Source organism: Polypterus senegalus, chromosome 8 (genome assembly GCF_016835505.1).
Source record: "Polypterus senegalus isolate Bchr_013 chromosome 8, ASM1683550v1, whole genome shotgun sequence".
NCBI lineage: Eukaryota > Metazoa > Chordata > Cladistia > Polypteriformes > Polypteridae > Polypterus > Polypterus senegalus.
The window spans coordinates 154,675,520-154,703,230 of NC_053161.1; the positions used below are offsets into that span (position 1 = coordinate 154,675,520).

The window sequence follows — 27,711 nt, forward strand, 5'->3', positions numbered from 1 at the left end:
TGCGTGGATGTTTTGAATTCCAAATAAATGAGGTTATTGTTGAATCTAATTGCTTAAAGAATGATTTATTAATGTATATTGGGATGTTTTGAAATAAAAAAAGGAGCGTAGGAAGAATATTCATCTTAACAGTGTTAATTCTTCCAGCTAGTGTGAGATGAAGGGTTGACCATCTATGCAAGTCTTGTTTAATTTTTTCCATGCAGACTGCAAATTTTGTTAATAAAGAGCTTTATGTTTACTTGTGATGTTTACCCCGAGGTATTTAAACTGTTCTGCAATGATAAAAGGTAGGGTGTCTAATCTAATATTATATGCTTGAGAATTCACTGGAAAGAGTACACTTTTATTCAGATTAATTCTGAGACCAGAGATCTTTTGAAATTCTGTGAGTGCTGCTAAGACTGCAGGCACAGAATTTTCTGGGTCCGATATATACAGTACCATGTCATCTGCATATAATGAGATTTTCTGTTCCAGTCCTTCTCTGCTAATCCCCTTTATCTGATCAGTATTTCGACAATGTATTGCCAGTGGTTCAACGGCAATTGCAAACAACAGTGGTGACAAGGGCATCCTTGTCTAGTGCCACGTTCTAGTTTAAAGTAGTCTGAGCAAATGTTGTTGATGCAAACTGAAGCTTCTGGGTTAGTATACAGTAATTTAATCCATGCACAAATGTTGGGCCAAACCCAAACTTCTCCAATGTAGTAAAAGGTATTTCCATTCAATCATGTCGAATGATTTTCTGCATCCAATGATAATAATATTTCTGGGGTGTTTGATTTAGTTGGTGAGTATATTACATTAAACAGGCGTCGAAGATTTGAAGATAAGTGTCAGCCCCTAATAAATCCAGTTTGGTCTTGTGATATTACAGAGGGAGCACTTTCTCCATCCTTCTAGCTATGATTTTAGAGAGTATTTTAACGTCATTATTCAGAAGTGAAATTGGTCTGTATGATGCACATTGTAATAAGTCCTTATTTTGTTTTGGAAAGACAGTGATTAGTGCTTGGCGAAAGGTTTGTGGAAGAGATTGGTTATCTCTGGCTTCTGTAAATGTTGCTAATAGGGGGGAGCTAGCTGAGCGGAGAATTTCTTGTAAAACTCTGCAGGGTAGCCATCAGGGCCTGCTGCTTTTCCGCCTTGGAGTGACTTTATAGCATCTAGTAATTCTGATAACGCCAGAGGTTTATCAGGATACACTTTTTATTGGTCTGGTCGGTCTGATGGCTGTCATACTCGGGGAGTAGCTGTTGCTGTAGCGGATTGGCTTCTTCCGATGGTGTCCGATGTCACTCCTTTCAACGAGCGTATTATGGGACTCAGATTACGACACTTCCCGGGTTCTTTGTCTGTTGTCTCAGTGTATGCTCCGACCGCTCAGTGGCGTAGCATGGTTGTCAGCCGCCCGGGGCGGAGGAAAATTTAACCGCCCCCTTTTTTAGGTATTTCAATTTAAAAGACTAAAATATACAGTAATTCTTTGCCGCCCCCTAAAAGTGCCGCCCGGGACGGGCCGCCCCCACTACGCTACGCCACTGCGACCGCTGTGAGTGATGCCTCGGCGAGGGAGACATTTTATTCGCAGCTTCGCTCGGTGGTTGATGGGTGCCCATGAGGTGATACTCCTCTGGTCATGGGTGACTTCAATGCAACCACTGACACTGACAGAGCTGGCTATGAGGATTGTCTCGGTCCCCATGGGTCTGGTGACAGTGGTGATCAATATCCAAAGTGATATATTGTATTTATTTATTTTAGGGTTCTAATGGCTTTCCTTTGTCCTCTGACTCCATCTTGTGTTTTGGCAATGTTTCTGCTTACCCCTTTTCACACCTTCTGTTTTCTGGTCTGGTTTTTTTTTTTTTTTCTTACATATTTTATCTGAATACATTTGTCCTAATCTATATAAATAAAAGCTAAACACCACTGACTCATTCATCACAAATCTCCCGAACCATGATGACTTGGAACTTGAAATCTGGAATGTAGGTTACCCTTGGCCCATAGCTGCTCCCTAAGAAACGGTTTTAAAAATTTCGTGGTCCAAGTGTGTTCTGTCTGTATGACTGACTGTCTGTTTTTTATAAGAGAATTACTTAACAGATTTAGATCTGGTTGTTATTCTATAATTTGCTTGAACTTTTCGGTTGATTTTGCGACTTCTCTCATCGTGCTAAGTACCATAGTTCACTTGTGGTAACGATGTAGTTATGCAAATCCAACAGAGTGGCTGTGGGCCAAGAGCAGGGAGGCAGGGCCTTCCTCATTCACTCGCCAGCCTCTGTTTGAGTCTCTCTACCTCTCGCCATGAATTGGAGTGCACCTTGCCTCAGATTAGCTAGCGATACCTGTTTGTTCAACAGACATTATTCTCTACCGATTGTTAAGGAGTAACATTTGACGTTTTTGAGAGAGAGATCAGAGCTACGTGTGTTTTACAGGATAGCTGCTGATTGCCAAAGATATCACGGCCATGTGTTTTTCTCCCCACACGGGGAACACTTTCCCATCAGAGCTGAACTAAATCAGATACAGTGCCAACATCTATTGATTTTTAAAGTTTGTCCTGTTTCATTACTATGTGGGTGAAGCCACGGGATACAGCTAGTTAAAAATAAAACTTAGTGTGAGGACTTTTTTTGCTATGTGTCTTTAGACCTCAACTGTGGGTTTTTGATTTAGCTTTGACGATGAGTTCTAATGGCTTGTCTTTGTTCTCTGACTCCTACTTGTGTTTTGATGAAGTTTCTACTTTTTATACCTTTCATCGACTAATAGTTTTTTTTCCTCTTATTTTTTGTATAAATATGTTCAGCCTGAGTTAAGTGTCTATAACAACTAGAGTTTTCAGGACTGAATTCAACTGAGTGTGACAAAAGTTAACTAATAAAAACTAATCGGGGAAATTTGTCAATGTCTTTGGGTTTTGTATCCAGGTAGCCCAAGAAAAACATTTTTTAAAAGAGAAATCTTGAGAAATTCTCAAAAAGTGAAGGATAAAAGGAATTAAGAAAGTAAGCAAGCAGGGTGTAATGTTGCAGACTTTATAGGAGAAGGTCAGGACCCTTAAATAGTCTTGGAATGACCTCTTCGGAGATTCAGGTGTCAGGGGTTGGTCTGATAGGACCATCTACTTTTTTATGCCTCAATGCAGAGAGCATCCCAGTAGTCTATTGGATAGGCAAAGGATTTTTTGGGATTTGGGGTAAAAGGTCTTCAGCCTAAATATTATGAAGTGACCACAAGATGGCAAATAGATCCAGAGTCCTTGTGGGAAGAGAGTAATGATAGGAAGTGAAACAGATAAGGTGAGGAAAGTATGGAGTATGAGGGAGAAGGGACTTGACTTCATGTGTCTAACAGAAACCTGGCACCAGTCAGAGGCTTACTCTGCCTTAAATGAAGCATGTCCATCTGGCTACAGTTATTTGGAAGCAGCTCGCAGCACTGGGCGTGGTGGTGGTTTAGCCATCATCTATCGTCAGGTAATGGGGGTGTCCCCTATTTTGTTACCTGTAACATCTTCCTGCGAGTGTCTTGCATTTAAATGCAAGCCCCCCTTTCCCATGACTGTTCTTCTTATCTATCAACCTCCAAAACCTAACTCTGCTTTTATTCCGGAAATGACTGATCTTCTCACAACATTGTGTGCCACCTCTGCCAACATCATAATCCTGGGAGATATAAATATTCATATTGATAATCCTAAAGGTTATCTCACTGTTGATTTTCTTGAGTTGTTAGATTCCCTCAACTTACAACAATATGTTGATGTCCCCACACACTCTAGGGGTCATACACTTGACTTGGTTATTTCAAACTTTGCTTTAATTAGTAATTTACAGGTTTATGATCTTGGTATTTCAGACCACAAAGTAGTGTCAATGGAGCTACCCTTTTTCTCCCCTCGTACCAAACCAAAACGGCAGATTCATTTTAGAAATTTGAAGAACATCAATGTGGATGCCTTGGCCCTGGACCTTAAACTTCTTTCTACTGATCTTACCAGTTCCAGCTCTGTTGCTGACCTCGTTGATCTCTACAACCAGTCTCTGAGCAGTCTCCTTGACTTTCATGCCCCTTTAACGTCTAGGTCTGTCTCATTTTCGTGCTCAGCACCATGGTACACCTGCAAGCTGCGAAAAATGAAGCGGCTGGCGTGTCCTTGGCGACGGCTCAAGGCTTCTGGGTTGACTGTTCACAAACAGGCCTATAGGGAACATAGGAGGGCGTATGCGGAAGCTTTGAAGGTTGCACGGTCCAGATTCTATTCTACCATCATTACAAATAGCTCCAGGGATCCAAAAAAACTTTTTTCTACTATAAATCATCTTCTTAAACCTCCTTCATGTGCTCATTCCGAGGCCACTGATGAGAGGTGTAATCTGCATATCAATTTTTCAGACAAAAGGTTTATAACATTCGCTTAAACCTCTCTACCATGGATTTTCTGTTATCCTCAACTGTCGACCCGCTGCCTGAGACTGTCCAGCCCCTTTGCTCCTTCTCTGTTGCCACACGGGAAGAGGTGGAGGAGTCATCAGGAAAATGAAACCGTCTACCAGTTCCCTGGACCTTTTCCCTCAGCCTTGCTGAAGGCCAACATTTCTGCTATTTCTCCACTTATCACCAGGATTATAAACCAATCCCTTTTGGTTGGCCATATTCCTTCAGCACTAAAAACTGCTGTCATCAGACCTCTACTAAAAAAACCCACCCTGGATCCTGAAGTTCTGTCTAACTATAGACCCATCTCTAATCTTCCATTTCTTTCTAAAGTTCTGGAAAAATAGTTGCAGTACAACTCGTGATCATCTCAAACTGAATAATCTGTTTGAAAAGTTTCAGTCTGGTTTTAAGCCCTGGCCATAGCACGAAACAGCCCTGGTCAGGGTCACAAATGACCTTCTGATGTCAGCAGATACTGGTTCTCCTTCTTTACTCATTCTCCTTGACCTGACAGCTGCTTTTGATACAATTGATCATAATATTCTTCTTCACCGTCTGCAATACACCCTTGGACTTTCAGGAACTGTTCAAAATTGGTTTACATCTTATTTGACCGGTAGAACTGAGTATGTCGCACTTGGCAGCAAAATCTCACACCCATAATGTTACCTGTGGTGTTCCACAGGGCTCTGTGTTGGGCCCCATCCTTTTCATCATTTATATGCTCCCCCTTGGAAGTGTCATTAGCAGACATGGTTTTCTTTTCATTGTTATGCCGATGACACTCAGCTTTATCTTAGGACTACTCCCACCTCCTCTACTGCTCCTCTGCCAACATCTACACTGACTATTTGTTTGGAGGAAATAGAGGCATGGATGAGGCTCAACTTCCTTCAGCTAAACAGATCTAAAACAGAAGCCATTTTAGTTGGCACACCACACCAGCTTCATTCCACTACCATCACCAGTATCACCTTTTCTGGAAAAAAGATACCTCTTTCTACATTTGTTACAAACTTGGGTGTTAAAATGGATTCTCAACTAACTTTTGACACCCACATTAAACATCTCTGTAAGTCATCTTTTCACCATCTCAGGAACATTGCTAAACTCCGTCCAACAATTACCCTGGCAGATGCAGAGAGGCTTGTCCATGCCTTTGTCTCGTCCAGGCTGGATTACTGTAATGCGCTCCTCATTGGGATTCCTGGCAAGAGTATCCAGAGACTCCAGTACATTCAGAACAGCGCTGCCAGGATCCTGATGAGGGTGCAAAGCATGACCACATCACTCCTATCTTGAAAACCCTTCACTGGCTCCTGTACCACTTAGAATTGAGTACAAGGTTTCCCTCCTTACCCATCAGTGCATTTATGGATCTGCTCCCCTGTATTTACAGGAACTCCTTATCCCTCATACTTCCTCACGCACCCTCCGCTCTGTGCATACCAACACTCTTCAAGTTCCCAGAACTAAACTTAGCAGTATGGGTGATAGAGCCTTTTCTTCGGTGGCGCCGAGGCTGTGGAATTCCCTCCCCGACTACTTGAGAGCCCCACAGTCGATTGATGCCTTCAAACAAAACCTAAAAACTTATCTTTTTTAGAAAGGCTTTTGTTAAATTATTTCTATAGATTTTTTTTTGTTTATTTTATTCTTTTTTTGTAGCACTTTGAGATTGTTAAATATAAAGCGCGATATAAATAAAATCTATTATTATTTTATTTATTATTATTAAACAACATAGACTTTCCAAGGACATTTCAATTGAAGAAAATGGGAAGAGAAAATGGGAGATCAGAGCTCAAAATGTAGTCTTGCAGAAGTTAGGATTGAGATGAACATTATTTGGCCAAAGATGGTCATGTCGGACTGACTTGTTGTAACAAACCGAGCCCAAATGATGAAATCTGGTTGATTTCTGCCACTCACTCATCAAAATGATTAAGGTGATGAAATTACAGAAAGGCCAATGTCATTTTACAAAACACCCCACCTTAAAATAAGTTAGTCCTTTGAACAGTTCAATTCTTGGTTGATGATAAAGAGAATGATTTTTATCCCTGTGTGATCACAACATGAACCAATCTGCACAATGCAAAATAATCGCATATACAGTGAATACAAACCCCAGCTCCTCCTGAAGCTCACAATAGTCCAGATTTGTTTTCCTTATTTTGCCAGATGGTAGACATGTATTTTCTGGCCAGTGAATGAAGTGGTGGTTGGGTGTAAATTGTCCAAACAGTCAGTACTGCACCATAAAAATAAAACCATGGCAAGGTCTCCCAGGGTCCACAGATGAGTCCATCATTGGATGACATTTGAGCTTGCAAACATTGCCCATGAATCCAGTTGCAGTCCTACACTTTGCCAGACAATCCATAATTAGCTTCAGATTCTTCTATGGCTGAAACAGTTGCTTATCTGTTTGGGTTTCATTTGTTTCTTTCTTCTCTCTTTCTCTCTGTTCCTTGGCTTTTTGAAAATGGTGCAACTTAATGCAAATTTCTGCCCGAGTCCGGAAACTATGTGTGCAAGCCAGATGTCCCACATTCAGGGGTGGTATGGTTTATGTTGATCATGAGCCTCCTCCTCTAGTAAAAGACATTTACATCCATCCATCCATCCAGTATCCAACCCGCTATATCCTAACTACAGGGTCATGGGGGTCTGCTGGAGCCAACAAAGGGCACAAGGCAGGAAACAAACCCCGGGCAGGGCGCCAGCCCACCACTGGGCGCAAGACATTTCCAGCTTATCTTTTTTTTCCCCCCATTGCCCACACATGCTGGTCAGAAAGACAAATGACATTAAAACTTTGTTTTTATTTAATCTCTCAGATCTGATATTAAAGTTTTCAGAAGTTGTAAAAAGTTTTCCACATGAAGATCTCCTCCAGATCACGAAGTACTACAAGCCCTACCTTGCTTATGTGATTGAATATGACATCACCAGCATCCTGCAGAACCTGGTCACCAAGAACATCCTCACCAACGATGAGGCAAAGGTAGGAGAGTCCAATTGTTATTGAAGAAGAGAAGGAGTAGACATATGCTACATTTTTTCACATCTTTTACTGTGTATTATGTGATGTCATTTTGTGTTTCATGGCTGCTACCATTCTTTATGGTTTCCATTCTGGTTCTATGCTAGAACATTTGGAAGTGTATTATGATGGTGTTACACTCATAATGGAATAAAGGTCAGCCCTGTGCACTTCCAGGTTGTCCAACCATTTTGAGTAACAAGATGTGTTACCCAGCTACACCCTCGAGATTTCATAGTGCAATGGGTGTTGCTTGTAATGCTGTCAGTTAATTGGGTGTATCAGAAGTCCTGATCCTGTTCTCTAAGAAATATTTGTAGGTTTGTCTGTTACCAGAGGCTAATGTTATTAGCCGGCCCTGTGTTGTGGGGGGATTGTAGTGGCTTTGGACCTAGGACTTCAATCTCTGAGGATGTGTGTTCAAATCCTGCTATTGACACTGTATGACCGTCAAGAAGTCACTTCACCTGCAAAAATAAAAGAAATGCAACCAATTATATCTCAGATGTTGTAAGTTGCCTTGGGTGTAGGCATTGATCAAGTAATAATAATATTAGGTAAATCATGGATATGCTATATACAGTAGTCAACATTTCTGCACTAGATCAATTCCTGTTTTTTTTTTCTACTTTTCTCAGTAAATTGGCTTTTATTGATGGTCACAATTTTAAAGGAAAATGTACTCTTTTGAACTGAAACAGGTAATCAGTAAGAATAAGGAGAAATTTGAGAATATATTACTATCATTATGACAGTAGATGTTTACGATTTTCATTTGTTAACACCGTTCACTCAAGCACAGCATTTCTTTTAATGTTTACCATAACTTGTATGTGTTGTTCCCCCTTAAGGTCCACAGATGTGAATGTACAGCATATGTAAAGCAGGGCTTGAAGTGGATACACATTAATACATTAGCACAGGTGCCTTCTGTGTTACACAGATGCATCAACATGAAGAGTGTGCAGCACGTCTCCATTAGAAATAGAAGTGCCAGTATCTAAGATTGGTGTTTCTCCCTTGGAGTTTGCAGCACCACGTTTAAAAAGCGGGTGGGTGCGGATGGGAGTGCCGCAGTTGAACAGGGGAGGTGGAAAGAGGGTCAGTTGTTAAAGATGCGACTGGGGGCTGTGGGGTGGTAAACCCAACAGCACCTTCTGTTGATCCCAAGGGACCCCTACAAAGCTGCACTTCCAGATTCCATCTCCCTTGCACCCCTATTGGAGTCCCGAAAGGGTTCTCATACGAGGACCCCTGCCACCTAGCGCATTTAGGATAGAACCACTACCAAGTTCCATGTTCTGCTAATCCACGTATTATTTTATACCGGCTGGGCACAAAGTTATCTCTTTGTCCAGCCGGCCAATCCATCTGTTGTTCATCTCGGGCCTCACATCCAGGTAATAAACCATGCTCCTCCCTGGATGGGATGCCCATTCTTATCCCACAGTATATAATATATATATATATATATATATAGTTATTTCAAATACATTTCCTAGCATTATTGTTGGTTTTCTCGGTTTTGGCTGTACATCTCTCAATGGCTATTCCTGCTAAATAATATTAAGACCTCATAGCTTCATATCACAGAATTCATTTCTATTTTATAGAAACTCCATATTTCTCATTTAAAGAGCTTCTGAAAAAGCCAAATTTCCTCCTGGGGACAAAGTATCTCTCTATCTCTATCTCTATCTCTCAGTGCCTTGCAGATCTGTCTGTCTGTCTAGTTTGCATATAAGGTTAAGTCTTTCTGGGTTTGACCTCAGTCTGTTTTTTGGTTACATTTGATTTCTCAGTCCTGGAACTTCATGCACCCCTCCGCTATTGTTGTTTCACGCCAGTACATCCTCATGATGTTGCCATTCTAGGCTGAGTGCTACACTCCCACATTGCTCTTCAATAAAATCAACAACTTGCTTTTTTATCAGAGATTCAAAGTTAAAGAAGAGTCCGAGAGGGTAGCAGGTGTGGAATCCTTCATCAGTGATATAATGAAGAAAGACCAAGTGGTGCTGGTCAGCCTGTGGGAGGCACTTGCTGAAGAACTTGAGAGATTTCCATCACCAAACCTGACCAGAATACTGGAGGAGGTAGCAGAGGGGGGTGAGTTCCTTGAGTCTTATTGCACAGCGAAGCAATGAATGTCTGGAAACAAAACAGAGGGATAAATTGGGTTGAACACAAGGACAGCATACCAGCCAATACATGAACAGTATTACCTTGTTTGAGCCTCTGTTTACAGTATTGCTGGAACTAGTCTCTAATTCAGTGATGGTGACCTAATGTCCCATAACGCCAACTCTCCAGTGTTTCTTCCTTGTTTAACTGTTCATAGACTGATAACATAAATCAAGGGCCAATCCCAAGATAATCTTGGATGGTGCATGCTCCCACCTTCTAGAGGCTACACTCACTTGTGTTTCCTTTGACGGAGTGTCGTTTGTGTCGTTTCACAACCTATAATATCCCTACTGTCTTATCCTTGTGTGACAGACTGAGAGTCATAGGCTCCAGTGCTGTTTGTTTTCCCTCACTATATCTCCATTTAAACAACACTTATAACCTGAAGTTATGTTCATTTTCATTTTCCCCAAAAGGGTCTTAGATTGCTAGAGAGATTGTGATTTCTTCCAATTCCCCTCTTCCCAGATTTACAGCAGTGTATTCTACTCGTAGAGTTCTTGGCACTGAGGTCTTCTCCTCACTACTCATTTTCAAAGAGTTGTTGCTCACTTTTACTTTGTTGTTTCAGTGCAGCTTTTGGCGATCCTTCCATATTCTTCTTTGTGTCTCTACTTTTGCCTGTATCCCCTTAGACCTCTGGCTCTCAGGCATAGAGTCAAAAACCTGAGCATTCTGCTGAGGACTGGCTGGATGTTGTCATTTCACACTGCCGGCCCTGAAATTCTATAGGACTGGGAAGATGGCAAAACAACGACATTCTCAAACCCTACCAAACTCAAGTCTTCTGGTAGTGAAGAAAAGGTAGAAGGAGAAAAATGTTCTTATAATGGCCAGATTTAAATAAATAAATAAATAAACTTTAAGGTATAAGGAAAAGATTTCAGAAACTGGTCCTTTTTAGTTTTAACAAACATTGATTAAGAGATGAAATGATTAATATATATATTGTGACAGGAGGCACTGTCGTCCCCTTGAACCCTCAGACAATAAGTCAGAAACCAGATAAAAGTCCAAATTTTGAATTTATTATAATAATAATGTGGACAAAGCACCCTCCTCTCCACAATACTCGTATAAATAAACACAATAATCCTCCACTCTCCTAGACGCGTTGCCACCCTTCCACCCAGCTCAGCTCAAATCAGGGATCTCCCACAGTCCTTTATATAGTACGTGACCCAGAAGTGTTTCTGAACCCCGAAAACTATTTGCCCCTTCCTGATTTCTTATTCTTTTGCATGTTTGTCACACAAAATGTTTCTGATCATCAAACACATTTAACCATTAGTCAAATATAACACAAGTAAACACAAAATGCAGTTTTTAAATGATGGTTTTATTATTTAGGGAGAAAAAATCCAAACCTACATGGCCCTGTGTGAAAAGTAATTGCCCCTGAACCTAATAACTGGTTGGGCCACCCTTAGCAGCAATAACTGCAATCAAGCGCTTATGTATAACTTGCAATGAGTCTTTTACAGCTCTGGAGGAATTTTGGCCCACTCATCTTTGCAGAATTGTTGTAATTCAGCTTTATTTGAGGGTTTTCTAGCACGAACCGCCTTTTTAAGGTCATGCCATAGCATCTCAAATGATTCAGGTCAGGACTTTGACTAGGCCACTCCAAAGTCTTCATTTTGTTTTTCTTCAGCCATTCAGAGGTGGATTTGCTGGTGTGTTTTGGGTCATTGTCCTGTTGCAGCACCCAAGATCGCTTCAGCTTGAGTTGACGAACAGATGGCCGGACATTCTCCTTCAGGATTTTTGGTAGACAGTAGAATTCATGGTTCCATCTATCACAGCAAGCCTTCCAGGTCCTGAAGCAGCAAAACAACCCCAGACCATCACACTACCACCACCATATTTTACTGTTGGTATGATGTTCTTTTTCTGAAATGCTGTGTTCCTTTTACGCCAGATGTAACGGACATTTGCCTTCCAAAAGTTCAACTTTTGTCTCATCAGTCCACAAGGTATTTTCCCAAAAGTCTTGGCAATCATTGAGATGTTTCTTAGCAAAATTGAGACGAGCCCTAATGTTCTTTTGCTTAACAGTGGTTTGCGCCTTGGAAATCTGCCATGCAGGCCGCTTTTGCCCAGTCTCTTTCTTATGGTGGAGTCGTGAACACTGACCTTAATTGAGGCAAGTGAGGCCTGCAGTTCTTTAGACGTTGTCCTGGGGTCTTTGTGACCTCTCGGATGAGTCGCCTCTGCGCTTGGGGTAATTTTGGTCGGCCGCCACTCCTGGAAGGTTCACCACTGTTCCATGTTTTTGCCATTTGTGGATAATGGCTCTCACTGTGGTTCGCTGGAGTCCCAAAGCTTTAGAAATGGCTTTATAACCTTTACCAGACTGATAGATCTCAATTACTTCTGTTCTCATTTGTTCCTGAATTTCTTTGGATCTTGGCATGATGTCTAGCTTTTGAGGTGCTTTTGGTCTACTTCTCTGTGTCAGGCAGCTCCTATTTAAGTGATTTCTTGATTGAAACAGGTGTGGCAGTAATCAGGCCTGGGGTGGCTACGGAAATTGAACTCAGGTGTGATACACCACAGTTAGGTTATTTTTAACAAGGGGCAATTACTTTTTCACACAGGGCCATGTAGGTTTGGATTTTTTCTCCCTAAATAATAAAACCATCATTTAAAACTGCATTTTGTGTTTACTTGTGTTATATTTGACTAATGGTTAAATGTGTTTGATGATCAGAAACATTTTGTGTGACAAACATGCAAAAGAATAAGAAATCAGGAAGGGGCAAATAGTTTTTCACACCACTGTATATATATATATATATATATATATATATTATATATATATATATATATATATATATATATATATATATATATATATATATATATATATATATATATATATATATATATATATATATATATATATATATATATATATATATATATGTGTATATATATATATATATATATATATATATATATATATATATATATATATATATATATATATATATATATATATATATATATATATATATATATATATATATGTATATATATATATATATATATATATATATATATATATATATATATATATATATATATATATATATATATATATATATATATATATGTATATATATATATATGTATGTATATATATATATATATGTATATATATATATATATATATATGGGTTTTTTATTTTTGGGTTTTTTTTAAATAATGAAAGGAATCAATACAGTGGATCCGGCTATTACTTTAAAATGATAACATAAATTGTGACAAAAATTCAAACCCCGAGTACCTGGACAGATAGAGGGGGTAAACTGAAAGAAGGGGCAGAATGTCAGGTCTGTTTAATGTCTTTCTAAACAAATGAGTTAAAAACAAATGAATGAGTCAGCTGATCTTATTAATTTTGGGAGGTCATTCCACAGTCAGGGCGCTATACAGCTGAAGGTCCTGCTGTCACCCACAGAGTGCAGGTTAGTGGGGGGGCACAGAATGAGAGGACCTTAGTGGGCAGGTCAAGAACAGAATTTGATATTCAATCCTGTAAGACACAGGGAGCAGTGAAGGTGCAGCAGGATGGTGTGATGTGCTCGCTGTCGGTGGTCCGTATCAGGACTCTTGCAGTTGAGTTTTGAATCAGCTGGAGATGTGAGATACGATTAGAAATGTCACCTGCCAGTAGTGACTTACAATAATCATTGTGGGATGTGATAAAAGCAGGGACAAGATTCTCAGCATTAGAAAAGGAGAGGAATATGCAAACATAAGAAATGTGACACAGATGGAAGTTTCTTAATGTGGCTTACATGGGTAAAATAAGAAAAGGATGAATCAAAGTGACACCGAGATTCTTTGCAGTAAAAGAAGGTCTGATGAGATCATCACCCAGAATGGTTGAAGAGGAGCTTGTTTTCTTAAGTTGCACTTTAGTGCTACTTTGCAGGAGTTCAGTTATGTTGCAATTTAATTTTAAAGAGTTTTGCTCTGTTCAAGTTTTAATTTTGAATTATAATTTCACTGAGTTAAGTTGTGAGCTGAGAAAGCTGTGATGAAGTGTCACTTTTAACACTGAAATAGATCTAAGCATCATCTGCATAAAAAGATTAGCCAGTCCAAAGCTATGAATAACTTGCTCAAGGTGAAGCACAGAGATACAGAAGAGCAGAGGACGTCATTTCATTAACAAAAGAAAGTCAGATGGAGGAACTCCTGTGAGAAATTAAGGCATGAGGGTTACCCTGGACATGACATAAGCTGCATGGCCACAACGCCACATGTGATAACGTTTACTTTTACACAAACTGGGACAGTAGCTCCTCAAGATGAAGGTAACAATGCTTAGGGAAAAATAAGCCAGAGCTCCCATCTCAACTGCTGGCCACACAGAATAGTCCATTGAAGACAAAGTGTCTAAAAAAATGATACATCCTTGGTGCACAATGTGACCTGCACAGGGATAGGAGATTCCATGGCTAGAAATGATAATGGACTATAATGCTACAAAAAGAGGAGTGGAGAATTTAGACAAAACATTACACTGGATGCAGGCCAGAGGCAATTTTTTCAACATATTTAACATCTCAGAAAAAAATACTTTTGTCATCTCGACAACCTTGAACCAAGACTGGAACAGGGAGTAGGAGAGAAGCAGGGTAAACCACTGGTGACACCTCGCATGCTACTGGGACGACATGTGCCAAAGACCCCAGCATGTACAGCCATTGTGTCGATCCAACAGTCCAATCCACTTGGGAACCAATGATGGCACTTGTAGTTTGTATGCATAGTGAGTGTGTTTGTGTGTCTCACTGAGTGAACTGTACAGTTATTACAGTATTGTGTAGAAAATGAAAATATTCAGTTCTGCTTGATAAACAAATCAAATGTGATCTGAGGGTAAAGAGTAAACAGGTTATTTACATTGCTTGTTAAAATAAAGTGACCATCTGATTTTAAAAAAAAAAATCTCCCTCAATACGTAACAAAAATGTAATCATAAGTTGAGATTCAACACAATTATTTTTCATGCTTCTCAGAGAGAAATTAAAATATGATGTTTGTAAACTACTGCATTTGTGAAGGACTGAAGTGGGGGGCTATCTAAATCTATCATTGAGTGTATTTCAGTAATTTGTGTAGTGACTTATAAAACCATAATATTACATTAAAATATACTGCTCAAAAAAATTAAAGGAACCCTTTTTAATCCGAGTATAGCATCAAGTCAATGACACTTCTGGGCTATTGATTAGGTAAGTTAAGTAGCAGAGGGGCTTGTTCATCAGTTTCAGCTGCTTTGGTGCACTAGAGGGGCAACAATGAGACGACCCCCAAAACAGGAATGAATGGTTTAACAGGTGGAGGGAGGCCACTGACATTTTTCCCTCCTCATCTGTTTTGTCACTCGTTTTGCATTTGGCTACAGTCAGTGTCACTACTGGTAGCGTGAGGCCATACCTGGACCCTACAGAGGTGACACAGGTAGTCCAACTTCTCCAGGACGTTACATCAATACGTGGCATTACCAGAAGGTTTGCTGTGTCTCCCAGCACAGTCTCCAGGGCATGTAGGAGATTCCAGGAGACAGGCAGTTACTCTAGGAGAGCTGGACAGGGCCAGAGAAGGTCCTTATCTCATCAGGAGGACCGGGGGAACAGAATGAGCACTGCCAGAGCCTACAAAATTACCGCCAGCAGGCAGACCACTGGTATGAATGTCTCTGACCTCTGACAAAAAGAAACAGACTCCATGAGGGTGGCCTGAAGGCCCGACATTCTCTATTGGGCCCCGTGGAGCTTGCTTGGCATTTTCCATAGAATACCACAATTAGCAGGTCCACCACTGGTGCCCTGTGCTTTTTACAGATGAGAGCAGGTTCACCCTGAGCCATGTGACAGACGTGAAAGGGTCTGGAGTAGCCGTGGAGAACATCGTTCAGCATGTCCGGTTTGGTGGTGGGTCAGTGATGGTCTGGGGAGGCATATCCATGGAGGGACGCACCGACCTCTACAGGCTAAACAATGGCACCTCGACTGCCATTAGATAGATAGACAGACAGACACACACACACTTTATTAATCCCAAGGGGAAATTCACATACTCCAGCAGCAGCATACATAAAGAACAATATTAAATTAAAGAGTGATAAAAATGCTGGTATAACAGACAATAACTTTGTATAATGTTAACATTTACACCCCCAGGTGGAACTGAAGAGTCGCATAGTGTGGGGGAGAAACGATCTCCTCAGTCTGTCAGTGGAGCAGGACGGTGACAGCAGTCTGTCGCTGAAGCTGCTCCTCTGTCTGGAGAGGATACTGTTTAGTGGATGCCGTGGATTTTCCATGATTGACAGGAGCCTGCTCAGCGCCCATCACTCTGCCACAGATATCAAACTGTCCAGCTCCGTGCCTACAATAAAGCCTGCCTTTCTCACCAGTTTGTCCAGGCGTGAGGTGTCCCTCTTCTTTATGCTGCCTCCCCAGCACACCACTGCGTAGAAGAGGGCGCTCGCCACAACCGTCTGATAGAACATCTGAAGCATCTTATTGCAGATGTTGAAGGACGCCAGCCTTCTAAGGAAGTATAGTCGGCTCTGTCCTCCCTTGCACAGAGTATCAGTATTGGCAGTCCAGTCCAATTTATCATCCAGCTGCACTCCCAGGTATTTATAGGTCTGTACCCTCTGCACACGGTGGCTATCACGGGGTCCATGAGGGGCCTGGGCCTCCTAAAATCCACCACCAGCTCTTTGGTTTTGCTGGTGTTCAGGTGTAGGTGGATTGAGTCGCACCATTTAACAAAGTCCTTGATTAGGTTCCTATACTCCTCCTGCCCACTCCTGATGCAGCCCACAATAGCAGTGTCATCAGCTAACCTTTGCACGTGGCAGGACTTTGAGTTGTATTGGAAGTCCAATGTATGTAGGCTGAATAGGACATGAGAAAGTACAGTCCCCTGCCGCGCTCCTGTGTTGCTGACTACAATGTCAGACCTGCAGCTCCCGAGACGCACATACTGAGGTTTATTAGGTATTGGGATGAAATCCTTGGTCCCACTGTCAGACACTATGTAGCTTATGTCATGTCCAAGACAACCCTCATGCCTTAATTTATAATGTAATAATTAAATTATCTTAATTTTATAATAATATAATCTTATACAGTATCACAGCTCCAGCTGATTCAAAACTCAACTGCAACAGTCCTGACACGGACCTCCAACAGCGAGCACATCACACCGTCCTGCTGCACCTTCACTGCTCCCTGTGTCTTACAGGACTGAAAATCAAATTCTGTTCTTGACCTGCCCACTAAGGTCCTCTCATTCTGTGCTCCACTAACCTGCACTCTGTGGGTGACAGCAGGGCCTTCAGCTGTATAGCGCCCTGACTGTGGAATGACCTCCCTAAAGTAATAAGATCAGCTGACTCCATTCATTTGTTTTTAACTCATTCGTTTAAGAAGACATTAAACAGACCTGACATTCTGCCCCTTTTTTTCAGTTTACCCCCTCTATCTGTCCAGGTACTCAGGGTTTGCATTTTCATCACAATTTATGCTATTTGTTCAAGATTTTTTTATAGTATTATATGCTGTATTTTAGTCTGAATTATTGTCTTTTATTCTATTTGAATGTTTTGTATATCCTGTATTTATCTTTATTTAGTGAAAATATCATTTGTAGCCAATGTTGTTTTATAGGTCCTGTTGTTCCTTCTGAATTTTGGGCATAGGAAGGGTGCTATGTAAATAAATTGTGTTCTTATTAGTACTTTTATTTCTTTTGATGGCCCATCATTTATAATAAGTGACAAAAACTAGAGCAGTTATATATAAGGCAATTAATATATAGCATAATTCAGTGTAGAATATGTATTGCCGTTTTCTTCACATACATGTTTAAAAATATTAGATTGGCTTAAATGTTTATTCTAAATTGGTTTAGAACAATATTGCACATGTGCATAGTACATTGTAAAAAATGTAATCACTTTTATTATTAATGTTTTACTAAACTCTAACGTGGTCCAAACATAATTATATTGTAAATTTTGTTTCATGAATGTAAACGAAAAACTGTTTTCAATTAACACAGATCTTGATGATTTTAATTTTGTCGACATGTTAAATGGTTCCCACAGACCCGAACACAACTTAAATATTAATGGTGTATTTCACAGAAACAATCCGTATTGTTTAGTTTGATGTATGACACAACGTGATGGCAGAAACCCTCTGAACTTCACAATGATGTGTATTATTTGGTTTGATGTACTTTTTTCCCTTCTCATTGTTATCGCTTAACTTCTGAAAGGGTCCTTCACCCGACGTTACTTTCCGGGCTTTGCTGAGACCTGCCGAAACCTTCCAAAAGTAATTTCACAAGGTTAGTCCTGAAACGACGGAGACGTCACTTCCGGGACTGTAACTGCGGGTCTACAACTGCGGTGACGTATGGTGCTGTGGCTCTGCAAGTGGATGCTACTCCTATCCTTAGCATCCTTCTCCCAATATGCTCAGCATCTCTCCTCTCCACATGTCCAAACCAATGCAATCCCTCCTCTCTGACTTTGTGTCCCAACTCTCCAGCTTGAGCTGACCCTCTAATGTCCTCATTTCTAATCCTGTCCATCCTCGTCACACCCAATGCAAATCTTAGCATCTTTAACTCTGCCACCTCCAGCTCTGTCTCCTGCTTTCTGGTCAGTGCCACCGTCTCCAACCCATATAGCAGGTCTCACTACCGTCCTGTAGACCTTCCCTTTCACTCTTGTTGATAACTGCCAGTTACAAATCAATCTTGACACTCTTACTCCACCCATTTGGTGGTGGCCATGGTTAACCTGGGCATTGACCGACCCGGTTTGGAAATGTGTGTATTGTGTCCGCATGTTGATTTGGCAAAATTTTACACCAGATGCCCTTCCTGATGTAACCCTTGCCATTTATCTGGGCTTGGGACCGGCACAAAGAAACACACTGGATTGTGCATCCCCTGTGGTTGGGTTAATGACCTGTTAGTGGCTGCTTATGTTGGGCTTTTAACAATCCTTGTGCTACTCAATCTGAGTGCTCCCTTTGATACTGTCTCACATACTGTTTTGTTGAATTGGTTAACTGCCATTGGCATTACTGATACTACTTTTATATGGTTTACTTCATACTGTCTAATCGTACTCCATTTGTTCATCTTAAAAACTCTCAATCACCGTCACTAGTGGTGTTCCTCAGGGATCGGTGCTTGGCCTTTTGCTGTTTTTAATATATGTGCTCCCTCTAAGGTGGTATTTTTAAGAAATTTGGAATTGATTTTCATTGTTACGCATATGATACTCAGCTCTATATATCTACAAAGCCCATCTCTGTCCTTCCTCCTCCTTGCCTCAATGACTGTCTATTTGAGGTACAGTCTTGGTTTTCTTCTAATTTTCTCCAAATCAGTAGCTGTACGACAGAGATTTGCCTCATTGGCTCAAGTCTGCTTTATTAAAATCTAATGTTTTTTTGCTTTACATTGAAGGTACATCTGTCTATGCCTGGCCTCAGGTTAAGTGTTTGGGGAGTTATCTTTGATAATACTCGGTCTTTTGAATCCCTTATGAATAATGTTACACGGTCATGTGTATCTCTATTACATTGCATGCCTCCGACCGCCATCCTTACTTATGCATTGGTCACTTCCCGCATTGATTATTGTAATTATGTTCTCTTTGGTCTCCCTCATCTCTTAAACAAATTCATTGGCTTCCTGTAAAATTTTGCATTGATTTTAAAATTCTCCTACTTACCTTCAAAGCATTTCATAACCTTGCTCCATTATAGTTATACACCTAACTACACTACCTTCAAAGCATTTCATAACCTTGCTCCATTATAGTTATACACCTAACTACACTCTTAGGTCCTCTACATCTGGTCTTCTCATCGCTAACCCCCGCCACATGCCTGATCAGCATGGGTTCCTGGGCATTTAGTCGAAGTGCTCTTCGTCTCTGGACCTCACTACCACAAAGCATTCAGGACACAGATTCCCTACCTATTTTCAAATCCCACCTATTTAGATTAGCTTACACTACATAACCTTAGGCTGCATTCTTATTGCTGTATTTTCAGTTCCATAGATACAGTATATGTATGTGTATGTGTACATACATGGTTTTTTTGGTTTTATGATTTTATTATCTCCTTGGGTGTTTAGAAAGGCGCCTTGAAATAAAATATGTTGCTATTATTACTGAATTCATCGCCCTCCTACATTAGAACAATGTAGACGAGAACAGACCATTCAGCCCAACAAAGCTCACCAGCCCTATCCACTTTTTTCTTCTAAAGTAACATCAAGTCAAGTTTTGAAAGTCCCTAAACTCCTACTGTCTACCACACTACTTGGTCACTTATTCCAAGTGTCTATCATTCGTTGTGTAAAGAAAAACTTCTTAATGTTTGTGTGAAATGTACCCTTAATAAATTTCCAGCTGTGTCCCCGTGTTACATTACAAACAGTTGCCTGATGGCCCAATCAGACTTGACCTGGGAAAGCCACATTAAGCTGTCATGCAGCCTCACTGTCCACAAGATGGAAGGTCAGGGGCCTAATACAATGAAAGTGTGGTTGACATTTTATAGTGTGTAGTATTCTCAAAGTAAATGTTTCTCTGTTTTTTGTAATGCTTCTGTCACTGTTCTGCTTATTCCCTTTGCTTCTATTCCTGTTTCTCCAGGATTACACCTCTTGGAGGAGATTCGCTTCAGTCTCAAACCCCCTCCACTTTGCCCTCAAATTAAAGGTAATCTACTTTTCTCATGTCACTGGTCAGCATTCCCTCTGGTCCTGTTTCTAAATTTGTTCTTTTTATGACTGCCAGGCCTCCGTGAGAAACACAGAATGGAGGGGTTTGAATCCACAGGATCCCTGGAGGATCCTTACACCAGAGCTGTGGGCTTTGAGACTCGATACACAGAGCTGATTGTAATTAGTCATTACAGAAGAACCTTTAATGAGACACACCATGAACTTGAGAAGACTGGGAGGACTCATGCAGAGCTGGTGGAGGAGCGGGCAAAGGAGAAATGTGAGAGAATCTGGACTGAGCAGCTTTTCAGAAGGAGTCCTGGACATAAAACTCCCCCATATGTTGTAGTGGTCAGTGGAGTGGCTGGGATTGGAAAAACCACCATGGTCCAGAAAGTAATGTTTGATTGGACCAGTGGTACTCAGTATCAGAGGTTTTCATTTGTGTTTCTGTTTAGATTCAAGGATCTCAACTTTCTGGACAATGAGAAGGAGCCCCAGATGCCTCTAACCAGACTAATCGTAAGGCACTATAAATATCTCAATAATCCAAAACTGATAGAAATCCTGAAGAAGCCTGAACATCTCCTATTTATTTTTGATGGACTAGATGAGTACAGACACAAGCTGGACTTCACACGGGAGCAGTTCTGCTCAGACCCAGAGGACTTCTTTCCTGTCCATGTCTTGGTCACCAGCCTAATCAGTGGGATCTTACTAAAGGGCTGTTCAATTTTGATCACAAGCAGACCAACAGCTCTGGAGTCTCTGGACATGAAGAAAGTTGATAGATTTGCAGAGATTTTGGGTTTTTTCCCTGAACAAAGGCTGGTGTACTTTAAGAAGTTCTTTGGTGACACTGATCTGGGTAAGCAGGCTTTTCAGTACGTGGAGGAGAATGCCATCCTTTACACCATGTGCTTCAACCCCTCGTACTGCTGGATTATGTGCTCTGTGCTGCAGAAACATTTTATGACATCTGAAGAAGAGCGAGGAGTCACTCCCAGAACTGTCACTGAACTCTTTGTGATGTTCCTTGAGAACATCCTCACGAAGCACAGGAGAGAAGCTGATGACCAACGAGGAATACTGGTGAAACTGGGAAAGATGGCCTATCATGGAGTGGCCAACAGAGTTCTTGTGTTTTATGATAAGTTTGAGATGTCTACCTTTGGTCTCCAATCAGACCTTTCTTCTCCATTCCTCTCAGGGTTCATGAAGGAAATCCTGCAGAGAGAAAGCACTCTGGAACACACAACATACACATTCTTCCACCTTACCCTACAGGAGTTCATGGCTGCCTGCTCTTTTTATCTTGATCCACCAATGGATATTGAAGTGTTGATTGAGAATCTGGACTCCTGTAAAGATGGCCGGTTTGAGATTTTCACTCGATTCTTGGCAGGATTAGCCAGACCTTTTATTTTTGAAACACTTGGGGTAATTCTGGGGGATTTAAAAAGGAAGACTGCAAAGCAGATACTGGAGTGGATCAAGCAGAAAGCTGAGAGAGCTTTACAAAACAGAAATAAAACTGAAGCTTTGCAAGTTTGTCAGTGGCTCTATGAGACTCAGAATAAGAATTTAATCAGAGACGCCACTGGGAAGGATTTAAATATGGACTTTAGAAACACAACGTTATCTCCTCTGGACTGTGCTGTGCTGGGCTCCGTTATCAGCTGCTGTGGAGAACTTCAGGAACTTAACCTGTCATACTCGAATCTTAGCCCAGAGTGCATCAGGAGACTGGAGCCTGGCCTTGGCCATTGTACACATGTGAAGTGAGTAACATAACTTTCATGAATTTAGATTTACTGTTTGTAAATATCTTCTTCTTTTGGCTGCGCCCATTAGGGGCTGCCACAGCGGATCATCTTCTTCTATATATTTCTGTCTTCTGCATCTTGTTCTGTTACACCCATCACCTGCATGTCCTCTCTCACCACATCCATAAACCTCCTCTTAGGCCTTCCTCTTTTCCTCTTTCCTGGGAGCTCTATCTTTAATGTCCTTTTCCCAATATACCCAGCATCTCTCCTCTGCACATGTCTAAACCAACACAATCTCGTCTCTCTGACTTTGTCTCCAAACTGTCCAACCTGAGCTGACCCTCTAATGGCCTCATTTCTAATCCTGTCCATCCTTGTCACACCCAATGCAAATCTTAGCATCTTTAACTCTGCCACCTCCAACTCTGTCTCCTGCTTTCTGGTCAGTGCCACTGTCTGCATAGTGGGATTTTATTAGATTCACTAAATTCACTGTGTTCCATACATGGAAGATGTAACAGAGTTCTGCCTCGACAATACAGGAAACAATGGCACTTCTGCAGTGCACACTGAGATTTATATGACACTCCATCAGTAGCGTGCTGTTTTAGACCTTCCTCAATTGATCCACATTTTAGGAGAGTAGATCTCACAGATCTGATTAATGATTAAGACCAAGGTTAGGATTAGTATCCTTCTCTTATGTGACACTGGCGTAAGTGAGGCATCCCAAAGTGACCTTTATCAGCACTCATCATTCAGTATAATGTTGTACTGTATGTTAATAGGTTAAGTATTGAGGAGTTTGTCAAAATATTGATTTAGTAAGACATGACCCAGCAGTACTCTGAAGACCAAGGTTTTACTTTGATTCATTTCTTGCCTCTGTTATCATCTTGATAAAATTTCCTTATTCACTTGATGATTTTGACCATAGTACTAGTTTTGTATTGTATCCAAACTGCATTAAAAGAAAGTAGGCTGTTATGGCCAACTTCTCCAGGTTAATTTTTGTCACAGGCCAGACTCGATTGTTTTCTGACATAGTGATTTTTGGTTTGTTGCTTATTGATGTGAAGCTTCTCTTAAATGTCTCTGGCATGAATAATGTCCTCTTTCACTTTTTTCTTGTTTGTTATAAACTTGTATTTACTTTGGCCTAAACCTCTTGGGAAGTTTTTGAATCAAATAGATTCCCAAAATGTCATAATTGTTCAGTTAAACATGATTTTGATGGTTTTGATTTTATTTAGCATCTACATATATAATTCACTAAGGCAAGACAACCATGGAAAGCACGCCGGAAGGGGCGTGGATTCACTAAGCAGCCGGATACAATTGGACAAGTAAGACACCTATGGCACACGCAGGAAGGAGCCACGCCCACCAACTCCTGGCACCTCCGAGCCACCTTGACTGTTCATAGAGGCATGTTTCTCGCGGAGGTGAATCGCCATATGCAGCGTAAAACGGTTTTGCAGGTGTATCCCATGGGATCCTTAAAACAACCCTTTACAACTGAGGTTAAAACACAATGAAGTAAGCAGTCTTTGAAAACTGAGTTTTCGGTTATGACGCACGACCGTGTGCACCATCGCAAACTGTTTTACACGCTACATACAGCTATTCGCATCCGTGACAAACGTGCGTCGTCTTAGATGCTCCTGCAGGAACACGGAAAGTCTACGTGAGTCACGGGTGCATCTGGACTGTGCAAAGACGACAACGACACAAGTGACGAGTTGGAGGTGGGCACATGAGCGATGGCGGTCCGCCAGTTTTCAGTCACAGACGATTGTGTGTTGGTTCGTTCCGTGCATTGTTACAATGTTGCTTTTCTTGCTGATTTATTACATTACCGATTTTTCAAATGTTAATTTTCTCCCTGTGCTTAAAAAATCATTAAAAAACTGGCCTGATTATGCGGCGTATGGTACGCCGCAGGTTGGCTAATATTATTTGTTTGTTTACCACAATAAAGGTCACCATTGTGCTCATTGCCACTTGTCACATTAGAACTTCCTCTTCATCTTTTCCCACTTCTATGTGGGGCTCATGTGCTTGATCCACCTTCTCCATACCACTCGGTCCTGCACCTCCTCTCCAGTCAGACCCTTTTCCTTCAGATCTTTTTACTTTATCCATCCACCTCTGCTTTTGGCCTCTTGCTTTGTCTTCCCCTGTATTTCTACTCCCATCACTCTTTTGCCCACATCTTCATTGGTCTCCTCATCACATGTCCATACTGTCTCAAACAAGAAAGAAAATTCTGCAGAAATTGCCACCTCAAATCTACAAGACAGTATGGACATGCGATGAGGGGAGACACTTTTGTTGTACCTTTTTGATTATCTCATTTCTTATTCTGTACTTTTTTTGTATCTCCACTCATCCATCTCAACATTCTCATTTCTACCATATCTAACTTCTTCTCCTGCTGCATACCCTTTACTGCTCATGTCTCAACTCCATACATCATTGTTGTTCTTAGCAGGATCTTCAAAACCTTACCTTTAACCTGCACCTTGTCACATTCGAACAATTCTGGTATAAATATGGCTGTGAATGACATGTTCAATACTCACCTGGAGAGAGAAATCTTACAAACAGAATCCTTTCTTAGTGTTAGTCAGATTTGAAGAGTTTTGGTATTGCCTTTGGTCCTTGATCTTCATTCTTGTTTTGCCCATTACATTCACAGCTTCTGTCTCCTTTTGATATTCTGGTTTTGACCTTGGTATATATGGAGGAATATTTCGGACAAAATGAAATAAATAAATAAATGCGTAAATAAATAAAAGTACTGTGAAATGTGTCATGAAATGAGAGCCTTAATAAATAAATATGTCATGAAATGAGAGCATAAATAAATAAATGTGTCACGAAATATGTTTTTCGTTGCTTATTTATTTATTTCATTTTGTCCGTAACATTCCTGCAAACCGTCATGAAATACGACTTGAAATAAAACTGTCACTTTCACTCATCAAAGTCGAGAGGGTGGGCTCTAACACGCCCTCTAGTTACTGATTGGTGAATCGATAACACGAGAATTAATTAGAAAAATGCTTACTACTGCCAATGAAATGGATTCTGCCGAAGATATTACGTATTTCAGAGAGAGAATTGAAGATTTATCGGATACCCCAGGGACCAACAGAAAACGCTACAGGGAGGCCCATACAGTCATATGTGCCTTATAACCCGAAAGTGCGTCATAGGCAAAGCGACAGCAAACGTGACGTACTTCCGGGATGAAGAAAAGGACTTTTTATCTGACCCAGAAGTGATAAGGAATCATGGACTGAAGGATTGGAAACACTTCCGAGTCAGGGACTATAAAGGACTATGGGAAATCCCCAGACGTAAAGCTGAGCTGGGTGGAAGGGTGGCAACGTGTCTGGGAGTGGTGGATTGAGTATTGAGAATTATTGTAGTGTTTAATGAGTATTGTGGATGAGAGGGTGGTTTGTGCACTGTTGTTTACGAATAAAGTCAACTTTTGGACTTTTATCTGGTGTCTGGCGACTTGGACAAGGGTTCAAGGGAGCAATAGCGCCCCCTATCTGTCACTATATATAGTGTCTCCTCCAGACCGCGAGGGGGCGTCCGTCCTGGTTATGTTGGGGGCCTTGGGTACAGGGCTTGAAAGCCCAGCCCTGTAGGGACCCGTGGCCACCGCCAGGCGGCGCCCCAATACCTGCATATCCCTGGAGCCCAGCACTTCCGCCACACCAGGAAGTGCTTGGGGGAAGACGACAGGGGACACCCGGACAGTTTCCAGGTGCACAGCCGACACTTCCGCCACACTGGGGTGTGGCTATGACTGATTGCCGGGAAGCAGCTGGAGCCCATCCGGGTGCCCTATATAAGGGGCCGTCCTCCAGTCGGCAGTGGATGTCGGGTGGAAGAGGACAGAGCTGGAGAGAGGACGGAGGCGGCCAGGAGAAAGGCATTGGACTTGTGTGGCCTGGACAGTTGGGGGAACGGTGCAAGAGGCACTGGGGGTGCACGTGAGCACAATTTGTAAATATTGTTGTATAATAAACGGTGTGTGATGGAACTATGTTGTCCGTCTGCCTGTGTCCGGGTCCCAGTTCACAATATATATATATATATATATATATATATATATATATATATATATATATATATATAAATATAAATCGCAGTGGCCCTAGCACTGACCCCAGCTTGTCACCGCTCTTAACATCCACCAATTCTGAGGTTTCTCGCACCATCACCCTCTGCTTCCTGTGTCTGAGCCAATTCTGCACCCATCACCCTGAACTCACTCTTCTTTTAGTTTGATGCCCAACCTCTGACGTGGCACCTTATCAAATGCTTTCTGAAAGTCCAGATAAATAATATCATCTGCTCCACGTTAATCATATCCTTTTGTTGTTATCTCAGAGAGTTTAACTTTGTATGTGGTTTCGCAGAACTGATGCTGAAGTTTGTTTATGTGATTTTGCAATTGTAAAACATGAAACTCGCTATAAACAGCTGATTTTTTCCTAACATTTTCTAGTGTGGAAAACAAGGAATGTTGCTTCACAAAGGTTCATTTACTGTATATTTCTACACTTACATGTATTTTTATTTTTTCCTCTGCAACAGTGTAACGCAAGTAATCCACAGCCCACCAGTAAAATGTCAATGTCAATCTATACTAATAAAAGGCAAAGCCCTCACTCACTCACTCACTCACTCACTCATCACTAATTCTCCAACTTCCCGTGTGGGTGGAAGGCTGAAATTTGGCAGGTTCATTCCTTACAGCTTCCTTACAAAAGTTGGGCAGGTTTTATATCGGAATTCTACGCGTAATGGTCATAACTGGAAGCAGTTTTTCTCCATTTACTGTAATGGAGATGAGCTTCAATGCCGTGGGGGCGGAGTTTCATGTGACATCATCACGCCTCCCACGTAATCACGCAGTACATAGAAGACCTAAAAAGCGCTTGAAGAAAACATGCATTATATAATTGAGAAGGCAGCTAAACAATAAGAAGCGAAGCGAAAGTGACATATACAACCATATTCATGAGTTCTGCTACTGAAACAAAGCACGATGTAAACCTACACTTTAAATTAAGTTCATAGACAGGCTGCGCTGCTTGTAATTTAGTGCCTGCCTATATAAGGCCGTCCGTCAGCGGCAATCCAATAGCAAACTGCCACGGGTAAATATTCACGGGTGAAGGACTGTGCTTATGCAGAGGAAGATGAGATGGTCAGGGTGGTGTTTGACACAAACTCAGCTTAAACTGCGAGAGAAAGTTTTAAGTGCCAGGACTAAGGTAACATTAAATACAGCCACGGACATAGCACGAGATGGCACCAGCACAGCTGGGAACCTTCGATGCATGTACACCGAGCGGCTCACGGAACTGACGTGCGAGTGCACAGATAAAAAGCAACGGTTCCAAAGAGCTGAACAAAACCGAATT

General features: G+C 41.3%; 1 protein-coding gene across 10 annotated transcripts in view; it reads left to right on the forward strand.

Annotated features, from left to right (window-relative positions):
- LOC120533165 (NACHT, LRR and PYD domains-containing protein 3-like) overlaps positions 1–27,711 on the forward strand; it is a 113,470-nt gene that overhangs the window by 63,633 nt on the left and 22,126 nt on the right. For 9 of the 10 annotated variants that reach the window (XM_039759875.1, XM_039759873.1, XM_039759874.1 and 6 more), the window contains 4 exons: positions 7,302–7,468; positions 9,442–9,616; positions 20,419–20,484; positions 20,563–22,270. In XM_039759875.1, the coding sequence (XP_039615809.1) occupies positions 7,302–7,468; positions 9,442–9,616; positions 20,419–20,484; positions 20,563–22,270 (2,116 nt within the window). Of the gene's footprint in view, positions 1–7,301; positions 7,469–9,441; positions 9,617–10,478; positions 10,499–20,418; positions 20,485–20,562; positions 22,271–27,711 lie in introns of those variants that run through there. The other variant, XM_039759878.1, reaches the window with a different exon arrangement.